General features: G+C 51.2%; 2 protein-coding genes across 2 annotated transcripts; one reads left to right on the plus strand and one right to left on the minus strand.

Annotated features, from left to right (window-relative positions):
- On the minus strand, nucleotides 1-5,830 carry CIB3 (calcium and integrin binding family member 3). Its single transcript, XM_054578679.1, has 6 exons — nucleotides 5,780-5,830; nucleotides 5,533-5,567; nucleotides 3,766-3,877; nucleotides 2,671-2,818; nucleotides 1,577-1,772; nucleotides 1-22 (listed from the first exon to the last, which is right to left on the minus strand). Exons 1-6 carry the CDS (start codon nucleotides 5,828-5,830, stop codon nucleotides 1-3), a joined length of 564 nt encoding a protein of 187 aa, XP_054434654.1.
- A 2,072-nt stretch (nucleotides 5,831-7,902) lies between these two features.
- On the plus strand, nucleotides 7,903-13,526 carry FAM32A (family with sequence similarity 32 member A). Its single transcript, XM_054578844.1, has 4 exons — nucleotides 7,903-8,026; nucleotides 8,140-8,281; nucleotides 12,040-12,093; nucleotides 12,395-13,526. The coding sequence occupies exons 1-4, from the start codon at nucleotides 7,953-7,955 to the stop codon at nucleotides 12,461-12,463; spliced, it is 339 nt and encodes a 112-aa protein (XP_054434819.1). The 5' UTR covers nucleotides 7,903-7,952; the 3' UTR covers nucleotides 12,464-13,526.
- Nucleotides 13,527-13,942: the final 416 nt, after the last annotated feature.

Raw genomic sequence — 13,942 nt, forward strand, 5'->3', positions numbered from 1 at the left:
TCAGATGCGGATGTGGAAGGTGCTGTGTGCAAAGAGGAAACCAGTCCGTGTCATCAGGCCGAGGGCAGCCCTGCTGCATCTTCCTCCCCAGCCCTCCCGCCAGGAGGCCCCTTGCAGGCCAGGAGTCCCGGGGCAGGTGGAGCCCTCTCAGGAAGCGCCCCACCCGGCCCCGCGCTGTAGGCCTGCGGCCCCCCGCCCACACCGGGGGTTGGGGGCACATCACTTGAATCAGTTTACACCCTGACTTGCTGTGGGGTTCTGAGTGAGCGGTGGCTGCCCCTGCCTGGGCCTCCTTTTACTCCCCTGTGAAATGGGGAGAATGGCTGCCCCTCCTTCAGGGGGGCCGTGCTGAGGTCTGAGAGCGCCACCCACGGAAGGTGCGCCATCATCCCGCTGTCATTATTCACGGCTCCATCCGCCAGGGGACCAGGCTTGCTTATCCGGCATGAGAAAGGAGGCCCCCTGTGCAGGTATGGATGCCACCAATAGGAACAGCCACACCAGCAACCATGGCAAACAGTTACTGAGTGCCTACTGCGTGCCAGGCACTGCTCTAAATTCATTCCGTGGATTAACTCAGGGGTCAACCAACTTTTTTTCTGGAAAGAGCCAAACGGTTGATATTTCTGACTTTGCACAATGACTAACTCTGCATGGTAGCTCGAAAGCAGCCACAAACCATATGTGCACAAAAGGGCAAGACTGTATGCCCATAAAATAACTGACCCAGAAATTTCAATTTCATATTACTTTCATGTGTCCTGGAGTATTATTACCCTTTGATTATTTTCCCAACCATTTAAAAATGCAATTTTTATTTTTTTATTTTTATTTATTTATTTATTTTTTTTTTGCTGTTGCAACATTGCTTTATCAGTTTATTTCTTTAGAAAGGTTTTTGGTGTTTTTTTTTTTTTTAAGGATTTTATTTATTTTTTACAGAGAGGTGAAGGGAGGGAGAAAGAGAGGAAGAGAAACATTAAAGTGCAAGAGAAACATCGACCAGTTGCCATTGATTGGTTGCCTCTCACACGTCCCAACCGGAAACCTGGCCCACAATGCAGGCATGTGCCCTGACTAGGAATCGAACTGGCGACCTTTCAGTTTGTAGGCTGGCACTCAACCCACTGAGCCATACCAGCCAAGGCAAAAAAATGCAATTTAAGAAACTATTCTTAGCTCATTGGAGGTTCAAAACACAGATGGTGGACCACCGCCTGTGCTAATTCAGTAACCCTTGCTCTCCACCCTGCAGCGGGGGCGCTGATCCTGCCCAGCGCTGCCAAGTACAGCTGTGCAAACTGTTCACTGCAAAGTGTTCAGGCAAGTGAGGACTGAAGTTCATCCGCGATCCACTCACCCAAAGAGCTGTGACCACGCCTGGGAGTTGGCCATGGGGTTCCTAGTTCTTCCTATTTTAAAGATGCAGGGACTGGAGCCAGGGAGGTTGGGAAAGTTCCCCAAGGTCACACGTGAATGAATGAAGGAACTTTCGCAAATGGAGTCTGCGAACTAGATCCATAAGATCCTTATTCACACGTGGAAATGGACTTAGTGGGGCGGCAAGGAGTGTCACCTGAGGAAGTCGGGCGCCCGCAGGATCATGTTCTGGAAGTCTTCCAGGGACAGCCGCCCGTCATGGTCCCCATCGGCCTCATCCAGCACCTTCTCGCATACCAGGGTCACCTCCTCGGCGCTCAGCTCCCCCCGCGTCAGCTTGGTCACCGTCTGCTCCAGGTCCCACATACAGATGTAGTCATCATTGTTAAAGTCTGCACAGTAGGAAGGATGGGGATGCAGGTGAGCAGACAGCAGGTGGCAGGCAGGCTGGCCCACAGGGGTATATCTTGTCCCCATGCTACAGAGGTGGAAACTGAGGCACTGGAGGGAACCCAAGATCCTCAGAGAAGAGCTGGATCTTCCTTTGAATTGGGCAGGCACAAGTTCATTCATTTATACATTCAACAAGTATTTATTAAGCACCGTGGTAAATTTTCATTTATTCATTCAAGTATTATTGACCACTTATTACGTACCAGGCACAATGATAACTGTTTTTCACTCATTCATTTACTCAGCAAGTATTTATTGAGGGCCTGCTGCGTGCCAGGCACTGTTATATATTTTCATTCATTCATCCAACAGGAATTTATCGAGCACCTACTATGTGCCTGGCACAGGAGATGAACAGTGAATCAGATAGACACTGTTGCTACCCTGGGTCTCCTCAGAGGGAAAGTCAGTAAGAAGTGAGCAGATCAATGAACAAGAAATTAAGCAGCGTTACTCCATGCTAGGAGAGAAGTAAAACGGGGTTGGGGCGGGGAGGATGCCTGGGGGAGGGGCTACTTTTGACGGAGACTCCCGGGTGAGGAGGAGACGCGGGGGGGCGGGGGGGGGATGTGTTCTGGGCAGAGGAAACCGCGGAGGCAGACTCTGTGGCGGCAGTTTGGTGTGTGGGCGGAAGGGCGAGGCCAGAGGGGCTGGAAAGGAGCAAGCAAGGAGATGAGGGCGGGAGGCCCGGGGTGGGTGGAAGCCAGGGCCAAGCTGGGCCTCAGAGCCCTCAGAGCCCTCTGGGGGACCCCGTGACAGTAGGGCAGCCCCTGGCCCTGGGGCTGATCTTGTTCCCACTCCCGACCGCACAGCCCCCACCCAGAGCCCTGCACGCACCATAGATTTTAAAAGCGTAGTAGGCTTTGAGGTCACGGGGAGCCATTTCACTCATCACAGAAAACATGTCCAGGAAATTGTCCAAGGTCATGTGGCCGTCCCCGTCCTCAGAGAAGACCTGGGCGATCCTCTGTCGGAACGGATTGTCCTGGGGACAGGAAGCAGGGAGGCCATCCCTGACTAGGGTCTCAGGCTCCATGTGGTCTCATTCCTAGCATTCACCTTCCTGGGACCCTCCAAGTACCCGCCACCAAAACTGCCTCCCACCCATGGTCCCCGGACAGGACTTCAGGAACCTTCACTCTCTGCCTCAATGGTCTGGGTGGCGGTGTCCCTACCTCCAGCTAAGGGGGCAGTCACATGACCTGGGTGAGGACACGCAGATTTCTCTCCACCTGGCAACTGCGATTGGCTCTGAGATAGGCATGTGACTTCAACAGACCAATCAGAGGCTGCCCTGGGATGTTTCTGAAAAGTTGGGATGAAGGACCCTGCTTTCTGCTGGTTGCAGAGCTGACAGGAGGGAATCTAGGCTCTGGGGTTCCCTTCACTATCTCAAGAAGGAGGGCTGGTTGAGACTGAAGCCTCTTCCTGGGAGGAGCTGAGACTGGGAAGGAGATTCCCAAGCCCATCCTCAGAGCCCCTGTTCCCAGCTGCACCTGATGCTAGCCCCGCCCCTGGATTTTTGCTCATGGGATCCAATCTGTTCTGTCCCTCTTGAATGAGGTTTTTGTACCTTGTGATACAATAGTCTCTATACACAGTCACTCACTCCACAAATCCCCTTCAGAGGCACAAACCGCGTGTTGGATATCCAGTTGAGAAGACCCTGCATGTAGCTGCTCCGACTATGAAAAGAGCTCACGTTCCCTGAGTACTTGCCGTGCAACGGGCCTTGTGCTAAGCCCTCTGCCTGTATCACCCTATCTCATCCTCCCAACACTTCAGGGTTTGAATACTGTCCCTGCCAGATCCTGGCTGTGTGGCCATGAACTTCAGTTTTCTCATCCATGAAATGGGAGTAATCGCAGCACTCACCTCATAGGCATGTGGCATCGCTACTCTTTCCCTGCCTGCCCCATCGCCTAAGCGTACCTTCAGCTCGGGCATGCTGCCAATGAGCTCGTAGGGCACCTTCACATCCGGGCAGCTGGTATAGTCGAGGGGGACAAGCTGGGGGGCAAGGTCCTGGTAGCGATAGAAGAGCCTGGTATAGGGATGGAAACACGGGGAAGGTTTGGGAGCTGCTGGGAGGGAGGGGACTGGACCCTCCTCTCTCACTTGCAGCTGCTCACTCCGTACTGGAAGATGCCAGGTTCCTAACCGTTAGCCCAGTGCCCAGCCTTCAGGCCCACAAGCACCTCTATCTCCCTGGGGTCATGGCCAAGGTAGAGGAGGGCTCTAGAGCTCCGCGAGACCAGAGTCGGGGGAGCAAGCCAAGGAGGAGGAAAGACTTCCTGAAGGAGGAGGTATTGATGCTGGGTTTTGAAGCATCAGTAGGAGCTCACCAGGTAGAGGGGGTCGGCAGGAGAAAGAGTGCATAAGGTGAGATTCCACAACAAGCGTTCAGGGAGTCAGAGCCAACCTATGATTCTGAACATCATCACACTATTGTCAAGACCATGCCTCTAAAGACCCTCTTCCTCACACTTTCCTTCTCTACCTCCATAATGGGAAGCAGGGTTCCCCAGAGGGGTAGAGCAGAGGCAAAGGCCCATATTCAGGTGCTTTGAAAGGGTTACTGAAATGCATTTTGGAAAACACCAAATGCCATGCACAGCACTCAGCCTGGGAGGCCAGCTCCCCAGTGCGATGCTCCCCTGGCGATGCCGTGCCTTCGCTGCAGCACGCAGGGCAGCGGCCTGTAGCGGCCATCCTTGATGAGGGAGAGGCCCCGGAGACTCTGGGGACTGTCTCGGAAGGGGACAGGGGCCCCTGGGTCCTGTGATGACTAGGAACTTAAGGAGGGAGCATCTGGAATCCAGTCACGACCACCCAGTTCCTTGCTCGGGTCCCCTCGGGGAACAACCTGAGTTTGGGTTTCTGTGCGGACTTGAGCCAGTCCCTCTTCCCGTCTGAGCCTCAGTTAGTCTGTCTAACAAGTGAGACGCTTGGGACGGACGAAACGTCAGCTCTCAAATTCCTTGGGATTCAGCCTACCTGCAAAGCCGGGGTCAACCTCGCCTGCCTGCGCCTCAGTTTCTCCATCAGTAATTCGATCACGATGGCCAGGGTGACCCTGCGGACGGTCCTCGCCCAGACAATGGGGCTCACTTGTGAAAGGTGTGCCCATCAATAATGGATGTCCTGTGCCCACACAGTTGGGCCCTTGGCCCTGATCGCTCTGCAGCCGAACCCTGGCCAGCTTGGGTTTCACAGCTCCAAGCTCCTGGGTCAGGGCCTCTGGACAATGGACGATGGGCCGATCGATGCTGTGGGGCGCCCATCTATGCCTTTCTCGCTCACGCCAGGGACTTGCAGCAGCAGCCTCAGGGCACCTCCCCGAACGCTCACCTTGATGGCGGTCCCAGAGCCCAGAGCTGGCTGCGGGCTCTGCCTCTGCGCTCCCACCTCCAGCCCCAGCCCCTTCACACTGGCCTCAGGGGGGACCTTCCAACATGCTGATCTGTCTCTCCCCTGTTCACACGCTCTCCATGGCTCCCTGCCATCCCTGGGAGAAAGCTCAAGCTTGTCAGCCTGGAGGCGTGACAATTTGACAAGGTGTGGCTTCTCAGCCTCCGCATCTCTGCCTCCATCTCCTGACCACTACACTCTGCCATGAGTCCTGGTAAATTGCTAGTATCCACTAGCAATGTACAGAAAGTTGTTTCCGGGTCTTCCTCCCTTCCTCCCCAGACTGACCTCATGATTTCCTTCCTCGTGAAGAAGGTGCAGTCCTGTGGAGAGAGATGTTGGCTTGGCTCAGGCCCTGCCCAGGGCAGGAGAGGGGCTCCTTCCTCTCCCCACCACCTCAGGCTCGTCTCTCCTGACACTGCGCACAGAAATCCTCGTGGGCCGCACAGCCAGGACCAGGGAATGCTGTCCCCAGTCCCCAGGCCAGGAATCCAAGGCTGCCAAATGCACTGAGGGCCCTGCGCATCACTCTTACCTGATACGCTTCCAGCTGCTCATTAGTGAAGACTGTCTGCTTGTTGCCCATTGTGAAGGTCACTGCCAGGAACAGGCTTGAGAAGCCCCCAGTCTCCTCAGGGCCACACGGTTGCCAGGCTGCCACACACCAGTGTCTGGGAAAATCTCCCTGCCCTGGCTGTCACCTGCCCACCCGCCCCGTCACCCCCAGCCTGGGTGAGACTCAAGTTACAGCCAAGCCCTTTGGCCAACAGCCTGATTATGTCCATGGCCACCAGGGCTGTAGAAGGTCACAGAGCCTCAGACCACATCTGCCACCACCAGAGGAGCCTGTGGTGAGGGGACACCTTCCAGAGACAGGCAGAGTGGTCGAGAAGCTGCGAGCATACCTCAGCTCAATTACCAGTCCTCCGCCCACAAACTGTGTGACCTCAGGCAAGTCACCTGACCTCTCTGAGCCTTATTTTATAACATGCAAATTACTGTAGTACCTACCACATAGAGTTGACCTGGAGATCCAATGGTCGCTAATGCAACCAAAAAATGGGGCTTACTAATCAACAGGCATAAAGCTTCAGTCAAACAAAATGAATAAGCTCTAAGACCTGCTGTACAATATTGTACTTATTATAGTCAATGTATTTTTGTGCAGTTAAAAATTTGAAAAGGATAGATCTCATGTTAAATGTTCTTACCACAATAAAATAAAATAAAATAAAATAAAATAAAATAAAATAAAATAAAATAAAAACATACAATTATCATATGGTCCAGCACTCACATTCTTGGGCAGTCCCAAAGAAATGAAAACTTATGTTTGCACAAAAACCTGTAATGGATGTCTTATTCATAATAGCCCCACACGGGAAACACCTCATATGTCCTTTCCCTTTAGAACGTAAGTTATTAATGGGGGCAATATTACCCACAAATGGACAAAAATTCGTCCAGGGTGGGATTAAAAAGGCTTCGATATTTCAGTGGTTTGTGGCCCTTCAAAGCTTAACCCACTCAAACAATCTCTTATTCACTAGTATTAACTTCTCTACTAAATTAAATTTAAATTAAGTTAAAGTGTTCCTTTTTAGGGGTTGATAATGAGAAAAAAACGATTGAGTTATACTGGCTTAAAAGTATTTACACATATTTACAATGGATGGTTTCATAGTGCGGTGACAAAAGCAGGGATGAAACACGCAGCATAAGTTGGATTACAGTTGTGCCTCAGTTTCCCTACCTACAAAATCAGGATGGTCTATGTAATAGAGTGGCTGTAAGAGTAAATGAGATGATTCATATAAGTTTATACAAAATATTAGTTATTGTTATCATCATCCCCATTTTGTGAGGAAAGGGAAGACAGAGTCATCAAGACGCTTTCTCTAGGGCACAAAGCCTTGGAAGTGCCAGCGACGAGCGCCACAGCTGCTGGGTTGGCTGGGGGAGAACAGATTTCTCCATTTGAGCCTGTTCTGTCCCACTCTAAGGAGGTGATTCTGTCATGGATGGCCCCAAGAGGAAGCTGGCACAGGCTGGCAGCCCCCCTTCTTTTTCTTTCTTTTTTTTTCTTTTTTTTTTTTTTTTGGCACTCATCTAATTCTGGAATGCCAAATGTGAGCCTAGGGCTGGAGAATTGCGCGGTCGCTTGCTGCCCCCTGCTGGTAAAAGTGGGAAATGCAGGCACCGAGACTTCCTTTGTCCAGTGTCGTCTAGTTTGGGATGCTTGGTTTTTATTCCTTCCTTCATCAACTACTTTCCTCCCGTCCAAAGTCCCTGGCACAATTTGGGCACCAGTAGTAGAAATTAAGATGCATGTTACCCCCTCAAAATATGGCAATAAAAGAAAACAGGATGTCCAAATGCACACAAAACACTCAAAAAAGACATTGGGTTTTAAGAAATGTGGTTTGTTAAATTGGTTTCACTCGTCGAGGGAGGGGCCAAAGGCAGAGAAACCGGAAGTAGGCTCCAAAGCCGGAGGTGTGTCAAGAAACAGGACGCTAAGGATGCCGTAGAGCCTGACTCTCCCGGCCCAGCCCGTAACCCGGAAGTGTGGCCCAAGTCAGACGCCAAAGGCTCATGAGCACCACCTAGTTCGGCCAATCAAGACGAAGTGAGGCGGGAGTTTGGCCGGATATAGTGTTCTAAAGCCGGAAGTTTGGTAGTTTACCTCTGAACTGCGGACAGGCGCCATGGCGGCCTACGAGCAGGTCCAAAAGGGGCCTTTGAAGCTGAAAGGCGTCGCAGAGCTTGGCGTGACCAAGCGGTGAGTCCCAAGAGCTCACGGGAACCCATCTTCTGCTGAGACCCCGGGCTCTTGCTCTCTGACCCGACCTTACCTCATCTGCCCCCTCACTCCCGCCACGTCTCCCCATCCAGGAAGAAGAAAAAGAAGGACAAAGACAAGGCGAAACTCCTGGAAGCCATGGGAACGAGCAAAAAGAACGAGGAGGAGAAGCGGCGCGGCCTGGACAAGCGGACCCCGGCCCAGGCGGCTTTCGAGAAGATGCAGGAGAAGCGGGTGAGGCGGATGGATAGGCTGGGGATGCCCCGCTCCGTGGCCTGGGTCTCCTGGAGTAGGTGCTTAGGAAGGACCGGGAGACTCGGAACCCGGACAGCCTGGGAAGAGCCAGAGGTGGCGTTGAAAGGAGGCAGAGCTGGAGGCCCGGGTTTGGTTTCCAGGGCTGCCCCTCATTTGCCCTGTGACACTGGACCGATAACTCGTCTTCTCCCCGTGCCTCAGTTTTCTCCTCTGTGGGGGTCAGGGTAGTAATTTTCATCTTTGGAATGCAAATACATTTGTCGTTAGGTCTGGTGTAAAGTCAATGCTCAGTTAATACTGGTTGCTGATGTTAGATGGCTATGCTCCCTGCTGTAGGTAACCACAAAGTCTGTTTCCATGACGGCTTTGTTGGCACATTCAAATATGTTGTTTTTTAAAGTTCTGTTAAATTACTTATTTTATTATTAAACACTTAGTAAATGTAGGCGGTGAGGGGATAGGGAGGATCAGCTTTACACAGATAAGCTTGGTCTCTTTTGCTGGGGGTAGGGAATAACAGGTCGAGGTCAATGGTTCTTAGCTGAGGGCCGTGTTGTCCCCCTACTTACATTCCCAAGAAGTCTTTTTAATTTGTCACAACTCGGGCAGTGTGCTCCTGGCACTAGTGGATGGAGGTCAGGGATGCTGTTCAACATCCTACAGTGGTTGAGACAGCGCCCCCTACAGGAAAGAATGTGTCCAAAACTCAGTAGTGTCCAGGTTGAGAAACTTAACCAGGCTGTGTTGGGTGATTTGTTCCAGTGACATTAGGGAAAAGTTTACTCACTGCTACCAGGCCTAATTCAGTCGTACAAAAAGAGAGAGAGAGAGAGATGCTCTGGCTTTGACAAAACAGACCTGGGTTCCACTCTGTCTCTGTCTCTACCATTTGTTGGTGGTATAACTCAGGGTAAGTTGGCTAACCTCCCACACCTCAGTTTCTTCATATGTAAATGGGGCTGAAGTCCTTACCTCATTGGTTTGTGGTGAGGATTTAACAAGTGAATGCAGTTAAGTCCCTTCCCTAAGGTTGTAGGCAGAGGCTGGGCTGGGATGTTACTCCAGGAGCAGGGGTAGTTAGGGGAGAAGCTAATGCAAACTGCAACTACAAGGTCAGGCAGTAATAGTGGAAGCTATGCAAGGTGTCAGGTTTAGGGTAGATTTTGAAGTAAGAACAGCAGGATCAGCTGATGGATTGGGTGTGGGCTGGGAAGGAAGACTCAAGGATGACCAAAAATTTTGGCAGAAGCTGGGTGGATGAAGATACCGTTTACTTAGATAGGAAGGGCTGCACGTAAAACAGGTTTCTAAAGGAAAGTATCAAAAACTCAGTTTTAGCCCTGGCTGAGTAGTTCAGTTGGTTAGAGCATCATCCCAGTACGCCAAGGTTGTGGGTTCAGTGATCGGGGTATGTACGATATTCAACCAGTGAATGCATTAGTGGGTGGAACAACAAATTGATGTTTTTCTCTCCCTTCCTCTCTAAAATCAATTTTTAATAAAAGACCTTGGTTTTAAAAAAGTCAAATTTGAGGTGCCTGTTAGAAATCCAAGTGGAGAATTCTCGTGGTCACTTTGACATCTGAATCTGCAGTTTTGTGGAGAGGCCTGAATCCCAGATAAACATTTTCAATTGCTGTGGGACTGGATGAACTTCTCTGAGGGACAGTGACAGAGAAGAGGTCTAAGGTCTAACCTCTGGTGATTAGAGGGTCACAGAAGAAATTGCAAAGGAGCATGGGAAGGAGGAATACCAGGAGAGAGAATGTGTTTATAGGAGCCAAGTGGGGAAAGTGTTTCAAGGAGGAGGAAGTGATTGACTGTCACATGCTGCTAAGAGGTCTTGTGGGGTGAGCACTGAGAACCCTTAGTTGGCATTTGGAATGAGGAGGAAGGCTGTTTAATATTGTGTGTCAACTATAATTAAAATAAAGAGGAAGGTGGATTAGAGTGGATCCAAGAGAAGGTGGAGGAAAGTGGAGGAAGAACAGTTATGGCCCTTGGGAGATTTACTGTCAAGGGCAACAGAAAAACGGGCCGGTAGCTGGAGGTGGTGGAAGAGGAAATTTTTGTTGTTGGCATTTAAAACCAAAAGTACTGTTGCCAGCTTTGTTTGACCCAGGAGACAGAGGTGAGGCGGATGAGAGAAGGGAGGTGTGGGTGAAGTTAGGTGTAGTTGGGCATTGCGGATTCCCTCATGCAGGATGTTTGATCGAGCACAGGGGGCACAAAGACTGGACAGGTCCTGGCTCCTGGGAGCAGGGCCCTTGCAGTGGGCCTCTGCCTATTGGGAGGGGTCAGGGCTTGGTATCTCCAGGCCCATCACCCCCTGTGAACTCTGGTCCTTATATTCTCTGTATGTTAAATGGAGATGGTGACAGCACCCAAGACACCCTGTGAACCTGGTGCATGGACAGAGGGGAGATGAGGCAGAGCCCTGCCAAGGGCCTGGCATTGGTGACAGCCAGTCAAGTCAGTTCGGCCTCTTGTGAGGAGGCACAGGCCTCACGTGGGCCCACAGCAGCAGGAAGAGAGGCGGGATGGGCACTTCAGAGGGAGGGTCAGCCAGCTGGGAGCTGACTGGAGGCAGAGGAAAATGAGGCAACAGAGGAGGAGAGACAGGGAGCAATAGCCAGGTGGCAGCTGACAGTATTATCTCATGGGTCTGTGCATTGAAGGGCTCAGCAGGGTGGTTCTGCTGACCTTGCTTGGAGTCTGGCACAGTCAGGGCAGCTGGGGCTGGAGGCCCAATTGGGCTGGAACATCCAAGATGGTTTTGCCATCTTATGTCCAGTGTCTCAGTGCTCCTTCCATGGACTCTCCCCGCAAGTCATTTCATCTGCCAGGCCCTTTCTTTCCCATGAGGTCATCAGACTTCCTGCAGGGTAGGTGGCCTCCTTGGGCACAAAGCAAAAGATGCTGGGTCGTCTTCAGGCTTCAGGCTCGTATTGACACTACATTCTGTTAAGTAAACTGAGTCACAGGGCCAGTCCTGAGTCAGAGTGGCAGACAACTGCACAAGACCATGAATACCGGGCAGCACAGTTCCTAGATGTACAGGGTTAGGGGTGGGCCACCAAAATGTGTCAGCCACAGTCACCTAGCTAATGTAGAGCCAGGTACAACCCCTGGTCTGCCTGGCTCTGCATCCCACTCTCAGCTCTTACCAGGTACCATTGGATATTGGGAATGAGCAGTGGGGCAGGGCGTGGTCGTGGTGGGTGCATAATCTAGAATCACAATCGCTTCTCGGCCATTTGGCTAAGATCAAGTGTAGAATCACTCACAAAGGTGATCTGCATCTTGCATTCCTCATGGTACTGTGAGCATCAGGGTGGATGCCATCACTTAAGCACCTACTGGGCGTCAGGCCCTTTGCTCATTTCTTACCCTTCCTCAAATCCCCTCTGGTACTTTGTTTTTCTGCAAGATGGGAATTCTGTCAATTGCCCAAGGAAGCAGGAAGCACTTGTACAGCTCCTACCTGAGTCTACCTAAGTTGGTTCTAGTACATTTCCTGCCACTTAGACCAAAGGGCAGCTGACCTAGGTTTCTAGTGGGATGTATTGTAGCCAAGTGTCCCTCTTGGACCAGCCTGAGTGGACTTGAGGGACTTGGGACCTCCAGCTGTTATTTAGGTGTGAGAGCCAGGCCAGCCAGGGCTCCCACCTCCCATCCTGTGCCATTTTGGGATGTGTCAAGCATGTAACTCACCTGCACTTCTCTCCTCTCTTCAGCAAATGGAAAGGATCCTGAAGAAAGCCTCCAAAACTCACAAGCAAAGAGTAGAGGTAAGTCACATGCCCAGTGCAGAGGCTGAGCCACATAGGTCCCTACTGGGCCCAGAGGCTTGAAGCCTGGCAGAGGAGCTATCGAAGGGTCAGTGGGCAGGGCGTTTACCCCACGCCCTTGGGGTCATTTAAGGGAGAGGGCAGGGCTTAGGTGGCTATGAGCCCTGGCAGGGTGGCTTTGAGAGGCGGGGTTCACGGAGGGGAAACAGGATGTGGAGAAGCAGAGGTGGATGGTGCCACATGTCCCTAGAGCCCTGCTTGGTGCTGTGATGACATGGGCTTTTTTCCTTGGCTTCCCCAGGACTTCAATAGACACCTGGATACACTCACGGAGCACTATGACATTCCCAAAGTCAGCTGGACGAAGTAGCTTCCCTGCCCCGGTATGGAGTGGCACCGAGGGGAAACAGAAGGCCAACTTGGGATTATGTTTGGTGCCTTTGGTATTTTCTGGAAACATTCTTTTACATACACCTTTGCATCTTCTGCTGAGACTGTACTTCATCAGAGCAGTGTGCCCTCATTCTGGAACTTGATTAAATTAAGACTCTTTCACTCTATTTTAGTTTCTCATTAGCACACTGAAGATTAACCTTTTTAGTTTGGACTGGAAATTACTGAGAGTTTATCCAGAGGTTAAGGTTATTGCTGTGTAAGGGCCATGGAAGTGTTTTTACACCCAAGTTGCATCAAATTCATTTTGACAGGCAGCCATCTACCCTTGCCTGGGTGAAACTGACTCCAGAAGAGAAGCTGCAACAGGCAGACCCCTGTGGGGCCCTGCATGGGCTGCCTTTCACGCTTCTGTAGCTTGGGGCTTATGCTGTTCCATCCAGAGCCTGGGGAAGCCACTTGCAGTTTTGTGGCCTTCAGACTGCCTCCTCAGCCACCTGGCCAGGGAGAATAACCACCCAAGGCAAGGATGGGACAAACACCTTGCCCCTTTGTGAGCCGAGCTGGTGACTGGCATGCAGCCTGTTCCCCCAGTATCCCCATTCCAACATGTCAAGTGGGTGCTGCCATGGCAGGTATTGCCAGTCAAATACTGTGTTCTTTGTAATGGGACCCAGATACCACCTGCCCCACTACTCTCGCCCCTGGGCTCCTAGCAGACCCAGAGTTTATTCAGAGTTGGCACATACATGGAAATCTGTTTGGAACTTCTGGCCTAAAGACTCCTCAGCATGATGGGACAGGGACAGAGCCCCTGCATAGACACAGGTGCAGCCCAAGGGGAGGGCCCAGGTTCCAGTGCTGGAGAGCCAGGGTCTTTTGAGGGCCTGCTTGTCCCTGCCACATGAGGGTCAGAGTGGGAGAAAAAGCCTTTGTTGACATAGATCTGGAAAAAAGAATTCAGAAGAGAAGCCTAAGTGTTGGATTTGTGGCTGTCATATATGAGCTGCAAAATAAAGCAAACCATTTGTTAAACATAAGTCTGAGTGTTTTAAATTACAGGCTGTTTATCACTGGAAACTCTGCCTTTGTATATATTGCACATGAAAAATGTATAGCAAAATGATGATTTGCCCTCAATTTGGAGAAAAATTACAAGTGTTCCCACCTGTGGTTCACAGCTCGCCTAAGAGGGGTGACAGGCTCATTAGCACTGACTCTTTAGGGCAGCCTCTCCTATTGCCTGGTATAAAGGCACTTGCAGGTCTTTTCTCCACGAGCCAGCAGTTGGGGTCTGAAGTGTGATGTGATGTGAAAAGTCAGTATGTGGAAGATAAACATTCCAATCCTCCCTGCCTAATAAACCTCTCCAAAACGGAGTGGCTTAAAATTACAGGATTTCTCTCCCAGTTCTGTTGGTTGTGCTCAGCCAGGTGGTTCTCCATGTGGTGTAGCT

The sequence above is a fragment of the Pteronotus mesoamericanus genome, unplaced genomic scaffold (genome assembly GCF_021234165.1).
Source record: "Pteronotus mesoamericanus isolate MK-2021 breed Mesoamerican mustached bat unplaced genomic scaffold, CSHL_Meso_final contig_502, whole genome shotgun sequence".
NCBI classification, from domain to species: domain Eukaryota; kingdom Metazoa; phylum Chordata; class Mammalia; order Chiroptera; family Mormoopidae; genus Pteronotus; species Pteronotus mesoamericanus.

Bases quoted from the DNA above. Each gene is read 5' to 3' on its own strand.
- CIB3 (XM_054578679.1), bottom strand. From the start codon at position 5,830: ATGGGCAACAAGCAGACAGTCTTCACTAATGAGCAGCTGGAAGCGTAT. The intron at 2,819-3,765 runs GTACGCTTAGGC...TCCTGTCCCCAG, and splicing joins GCAGCATGCCCGAGCTGAAG to GACAATCCGTTCCGACAGAG. The intron at 23-1,576 runs GTGACACTCCTT...CTTTGCACACAG, and splicing joins CGGGCGCCCGACTTCCTCAG to CACCTTCCACATCCGCATCT.
- FAM32A (XM_054578844.1), top strand. From the start codon at position 7,953: ATGGCGGCCTACGAGCAGGTCCAAAAGGGGCCTTTGAAGCTGAAAGGC. The intron at 8,027-8,139 runs GTGAGTCCCAAG...CTCCCCATCCAG, and splicing joins GAGCTTGGCGTGACCAAGCG to GAAGAAGAAAAAGAAGGACA. The intron at 12,094-12,394 runs GTAAGTCACATG...TGGCTTCCCCAG, and splicing joins CTCACAAGCAAAGAGTAGAG to GACTTCAATAGACACCTGGA.